The sequence below is a fragment of the Verticillium alfalfae genome, genomic scaffold (genome assembly GCF_000150825.1).
Source record: "Verticillium alfalfae VaMs.102 supercont1.2 genomic scaffold, whole genome shotgun sequence".
Taxonomy (NCBI): Eukaryota; Fungi; Ascomycota; class Sordariomycetes; order Glomerellales; family Plectosphaerellaceae; genus Verticillium; species Verticillium alfalfae.
The window spans coordinates 279,325-284,993 of NW_003315037.1; the positions used below are offsets into that span (position 1 = coordinate 279,325).

The 5,669-nt window shown below is 59.7% G+C and overlaps 3 protein-coding genes across 3 annotated transcripts in view; all 3 read left to right on the forward strand.

Moving 5' to 3' along the window:
- Window positions 1-103: 103 nt before the first annotated feature.
- Window positions 104-1,803, forward strand: VDBG_01554 (threonine synthase; the record flags this gene model as incomplete). The annotated part of the gene is made up of 5 exons (XM_003007320.1): window positions 104-259; window positions 331-642; window positions 709-808; window positions 1,013-1,292; window positions 1,377-1,803. 5 exons carry the CDS (start codon window positions 104-106, stop codon window positions 1,801-1,803), a joined length of 1,275 nt encoding a protein of 424 aa, XP_003007366.1.
- Window positions 1,804-3,117: 1,314 nt separating this feature from the next.
- VDBG_01555 (predicted protein) lies at window positions 3,118-3,468 on the forward strand (the record flags this gene model as incomplete). Its single annotated transcript, XM_003007321.1, has 1 exon — window positions 3,118-3,468. The coding sequence occupies one exon, from the start codon at window positions 3,118-3,120 to the stop codon at window positions 3,466-3,468; it is 351 nt and encodes a 116-aa protein (XP_003007367.1).
- A 637-nt stretch (window positions 3,469-4,105) lies between these two features.
- The window catches only part of VDBG_01556 (conserved hypothetical protein), a gene marked incomplete at both ends in the record, with an annotated part of 1,970 nt that continues 406 nt past the window's right edge, over window positions 4,106-5,669 (forward strand). The window contains 2 exons of the mRNA XM_003007322.1: window positions 4,106-4,605; window positions 4,662-5,429. Of these exons, the coding sequence (XP_003007368.1) occupies window positions 4,106-4,605; window positions 4,662-5,429 (1,268 nt within the window). The remainder of the gene's footprint in view (window positions 4,606-4,661; window positions 5,430-5,669) is intronic.

Below are 5,669 nucleotides of genomic sequence, written 5' to 3' on the forward strand. Positions count from 1 at the left end.
TCGTCGTCTTCTTTTCCCTTTCCTCCCGTGTGTTTAGAGTATCCTGTTGATCCCGCCTTCCAGTTCTCCTTCGAGGAGGTCGTCCTCAAGGGTCTCGCCTCCGATGGCGGCCTATACATTCCCTCCGAGATCCCCCAGGCCGAAAACTGGCAGTCCTGGAAGGACAAGTCCTTCACCGAGCTCGCCTTTGAGATCCTCTCTCTCTACATCTCCTCCGCCGAGATTCCCTCGGAAGATCTCAAGGGAATCATTGAGAGGAGTTACTCCACCTTCCGCGCCCCCGAGACCACCCCTCTTCGCCACCTCAACGACAACTTGTACCTGCTCGAGCTCTTCCACGGCCCGACCTTTGCCTTCAAGGACGTCGCTCTGCAGTTCCTCGGCAACCTGTTCGAGTACTTCCTCGTGAGGAAGAACGAGGGCAAGACGGGACGTGACAGGCATCACCTTACTGTCGTCGGCGCCACGAGCGGTGACACGGGCTCCGCCGCCATCTACGGCCTCAGGGGCAAGAAGGATGTGTCCGTGTTCATCCTCCACCCCAAGGGTCGTGTGTCCCCCATTCAGGAGGCCCAGATGACCACCGTCCTCGACGACAATGTCCACAACCTTGCCGTGACCGGCACATTTGATGACTGCCAGGTGAGTCTGCCACACACATCGTGACGGGGCCCCCTTTGCTCCTCATGCTGACACCTATCCTCTCAGGACATTGTCAAGGCCCTCTTCGCCGACCCCGAAATCAACAAGACGCACAACCTTGGTGCCGTCAACTCGATCAATTGGGCTCGCATTCTCCGCCCAGGTGGTGTCCTACTTTCACGCGTACTTTGACCTCATCAAGTCGTCAGAGACGCTGAAGCTCGGCGACAAGGTCCGCTAAGTGTTCCGACGGGCAACTTTGGGCGACATTCTGGCGGGCTACTTTGCCTTCCGCATGGGCCTGCCCGTGGCCAAGCTCGTCGTCGCGACAAACGAGAACGACATTCTCCACCGCTTCTGGACCCCGGAGCGCTCCGAGAAGCACGAGGCTCACGGCGCCGAGGGCCGCCGGTGGGCCTCGCCCAGGACGGTGCCAAGGCGCACGAGGACGGTGCCAAGGAGACGCTGAATCCGGCCATGGACATTCTCGTGTCCAACAACTTTGAGAGTCTTCTCTGGTTTCTCGCGTACGAGTTTGCCTCGAGCGTCGGCATGGGTGATGAGTGGAACAAGAAGCAGGCGGGCCAGGAGGTCACAACGTGGCTGTCAGAGCTCAAGACCAAGGGCGCTTCGGCCCCGTCTACAAGGACGTCCTCACAAGCGCGCGCCGCGACTTGAGAGCGAGCGCGTCAGTGACGAGCAGACGACCGAGACGATCAGGAACCTGTACACAGCAGCGCGCGTACGTGCTCGACCGCACACGGCGTCGCGTCGCGCGTCGCTGCGTCGATCGAGCGCAGCGGGCCCGAGGTTCCGCACATCTTGCTGTCGGCGGCGCCACCCGGCCCAAGTTTGCCGGCGCTGTTGAGCTGGCGCTCAAAGGACGAGGCCGGCTTTGACTTTGCCGGCAAAGGTGCTGCCGCAGGAGTTTGTCGGGCTCGAGAGCAAGGAGAAGAGGGTGTCGGAGGTGGCGGCCGACTGGAAGCAGGTGCGCACTGTGGTGACGAAGCAGGTCGAGGAGGAGCTCAAAGGCCACTCGAGCTAAAAAGAAGGGGGGAAAAAAGAGTTTCTGCTTCTCCATCGTGGAGTCGAGGTGCGCAAGAGAGGAACGGGGTCTCGCCAGGGGGGGTTAGAGCGTCGGCAACGACATGGAAACGCTGAAACGTGGAAAAGAAGTCATGAATATGGGAGGTAGGTGAAGGCATTTGGAGCACGCGACATGCATGCAGTAACGCTGCTTGGGCGGCAGCGAAGGCAGGGCTGGATCGGCATACGGGGTAGAGTCAACCAATATACCTTGGCCGGCAGGCCTCTGAAGAACATTCCACCTGACCGCCCAAGTGGCGGATGTTGTCTTTGTGGACAATAATCCCGACAGGGCGGGCAGCTGCCACTTCTCGCTGCTGCAGTCGAGCGAGGCGTTGGGCGGACACGTCAGAAAGGAGTCGAGACAGCATGAGTCCGTACGGGGAGGTCCTGGCCAGGATTTATTCACCCTCGTGCGCTTGAGCGAGAGATGCCGACATGTGATCATCAGCGGCCCTTCCCCTTTCACGGCATCGGTGTTGTCACTTATCAGCCCTCACAAAATGGGCGCCACACACACACAAAAAGACACACACGCCCGCCCGCCGGGTTTGCATACAATCCCTGTCCCGTTTCAAAACAACTGCCACTGGGATTCTTGCGCAACAAAAGCAGAAATGTACGAGTATGAGAAGCAGTCGTAGGTTGGAAACATGCCGACTCGGCCTAGTTTCTCGGAACCACAAAGGGTGGGGCTTTTTGGGGCCCTGAGATAAAGTATAAACGCCGATGCCGGGGGGGTGGGCGCCAGTCGTAGGACAACAGACGTGGGTTGGACTTGGGGGAAAGGTTTTGTTGTGTTCCATGGGGACGTGTTAGTCTGAACCAAGCGACGGGACATCGAGGGATATCATGTGATCTCTTGCTTTGCTCGAAGGGGTATCGTGAGAGTACGGGTCGTCCATTGGGTGGTCAATCGGGTGGTCAATCGGGTGGTCAATTGGATGGTCAATTGGGTCGATGAAGGCTGATGATCTGTAGATGAGTCTTTTATTAGGTCCAGGAGGCAGGGAGCCTAGGCGGTGCGAGACGCAACCGCATGATCCTCAATGACCGACCAGCTTGGAAAGCGCTACAGCTCGACGTTGATGCCGTCTGTGGTGGTGTTGTGTATACTTAGGTACCTGTGAGCGAGCACACGCAGAGAAAGACAGAGATGAGGTAAGCAGTAGAGCCCCCCTTCCCGGACCTGAACCCAATTGACTCTTGTACATTCTCTAGACGACTCGACAGACTGACCACCAACCATCAACCCACCGCTCGCAGAATGTCTCACAGAACACCCTTCCCATCAGCATTCCATTTTCATGCTGTGCACGCAGAGCCGCCGTCTTGGGATCGAACCTGTGCGGCCCGAACAAGATCCTGAACAAACGACATGCGCAAACCATGGCGTCACGCCCTTCACGTTGGTGCAACCCGACGTTCTCAGCTGGGTCGGTCCGTCGGAAGCCTCACCGACAGAGGGACACCCCCCCCCGCTCCCCTGCACGTACCAAGGTGCCATTCCCAGCCCCCACGACCCAAAGCAAGCAACCCAGATCAAGAGAGTCAGTCCATCGATACCAGTCCCCCCTCGCCGACCTGCACGCACCCAACCCGAACAACCCCACCAAGCCGACTTCATTGGCCGCGCTCCGGCGTGCGGGCACCACGGCAGGGTTCTCAAGCCTCTGTGCCTTATCGGAGCTTCCAACGAGTGCTGGGCGGCATACGGAATTGATGGAATTTGGTAAGTGATGGATGGGGTGGCCGTGCAAGCCATGGAGGACAGCAACAAGTCACTACCCAAGACGTGCGGTGCGGTGCAGTGCGGTGCGGGGAGCACGCAGATCGCCATCATCGACTTCCCCTTTGAGGCCTGGCAAGTCGGCCTACCCACACCTATCCGCACGCTACGAGTGTAGAGGGGGGGGGGAGCTTTCTCAAAGCTACACCCCCGCACCCAACCCGGACCTGCGCTTGGACTGGCAACTCTCTTTTTTGCGTTGCGGCCGGCCCTCTAGAGGCTCATCGCTCGATCGACTGACACCATCACCACCGACGCGCTAACTGGCACATGGCGTTTCCGCTACCTGCCTTGCCAAGCTGCGGGCAGGCACTGACTTGTGTACCTGCTACCTGCTTCCGCCTTTGTCTTGGGTAGTGCAAGGATTCGAGGCTGCATGCGAACCTAAAAAAGGCGTTGGCTCTCTCGAGCTCCTCCCCCTCCCACTCGCCAACTTGGAGGGTGAGGGCGAGGGCGAGAGAGGGGAAAGCGGCATACTGCATTATAACCCGTGGGCTGGCCTGACGTCGAGCTGCCGTGATCTTTCTTGGTCGCTCTGCTTTCCTCCCGCCCTGTTCCTGACCTCTGCCTACCGGCTCATCGCCCAATATGGCTCCCTCCTATCGCAATGTCGTGCTCGTCGCTTTGGCCGCCATCGCCTCCGCCGATTCTGAACCTACAGTGTGGGGTTCTGTCGCCGTCATCATGAACGGCGAGCGCACTCCCCTGCGCGGCGGTCTCGCGAGCACCATCACACCCCAGGGCGCCCAGCAGATGTACGGCCAAGGCGTCGCCTTCAGGCATCGCTACATTGACGGGACGAATGCGCAGGACAGCATCTTCAGGGCGCCGATCCGCGGCATCGAAAGGGACACGCTCGACAACTCACAGCTCACCATTCTGACCAACACCGACGTCCACACCATCGCCGGCGCCACTGCCTTCCTGCAGGGTCTCTACCCTCCCGTCGATGACGAGTTTCTGGACGAGGCCGGCGGCGTCAGCCTGTCCTACGACGCTGTGACGGACAACTACACGCAGTACCCTCTCAGCGGTTATCAGTACCCCGCCATCAACACCCTCTCCACGCTGGAGGAGACGTCAATTCCGTAAGTGCCGCAGCCAGTGTTCCGCCTAGCCAGCATTCCCGCTGACACGGTGCCAGTCTCCATGGACACAAGGGGTGCTTCAACTGGCTGAATGCCATGGACAAGCTGCCCGAGGATGAGAATATCCGCAAGGAGGCCGACGCCACGCTCGAGAGCTACCGGGAAATCTTCTCCTCGCTACCTCTGGATGGCGCCTTTGCTGACGACTTTCCCTCATTCTGGAACGCCTACGACGTTTTCGACTACGTGCGATACCAAGCCAACCACAACTCCACGATTCACCGGCAGCTCGAGGAACCCGTCCTGTCGGAGCCTACCCTTGCATTTCTTGAACGAAATGCCTTCAAGCAGCAGCTGGCCCTCAACACCGATAGCTCCCTGTCGGGCGCCTCGACGCGCGACCCTGTTCGAAGCATCGCGGGCCAAGCGCTCGCCCAGGGGATCCTGGACGCGCTGGCTGCCGTCGTCTCCTCTCGCGGTGAGACGGACAAGCTCACCCTCATGTTCACCTCGTTCCACCCGTTCATTGCCTTTTGGTCGCTCACCCAGCTCTTGACCACCAGCACCGATCCTTCGTCGCCATACGCCTCGTTCCCGGCCCCGGGTTTCTCCATGTCCTTTGAGCTCATCAGCGACCAGCCCGGCCAGCCCGGCCAATTCCCCTCGAACGACGATCTTCGGGTTCGCTTCGTGATCCGCAATACAAACTCCTCTACCACCTTCCGCGCCGACAATATCTTTGGCACCCCCGTCTCCGAGTACATCATGACGCTCGACTTTTTCGCGACCCAGATGCGCAACATTGCCATTGACGTCGGCGAATGGTGCATCCACTGCTCCTCCCCGCAGCTCTTCTGCGTGGCGCGCCGCGTTTTCCCCCCAAAAGGAAAAAAAAGGAAAACTTCGCCGGGTCTCAAAAGGAGAGGGGGGGGCGCTCGCTTCCTGAAAACGCCCCGGTGGTCGGCGCTCATCCTGGGGGGGGCGCCGAAATTGTTATTCTTGGGCCCCCTTTGCGGGCGGCGGCCGCCTTTTTTTTTTTTTGGGGCGCCCCCCCCCCCCCCCCC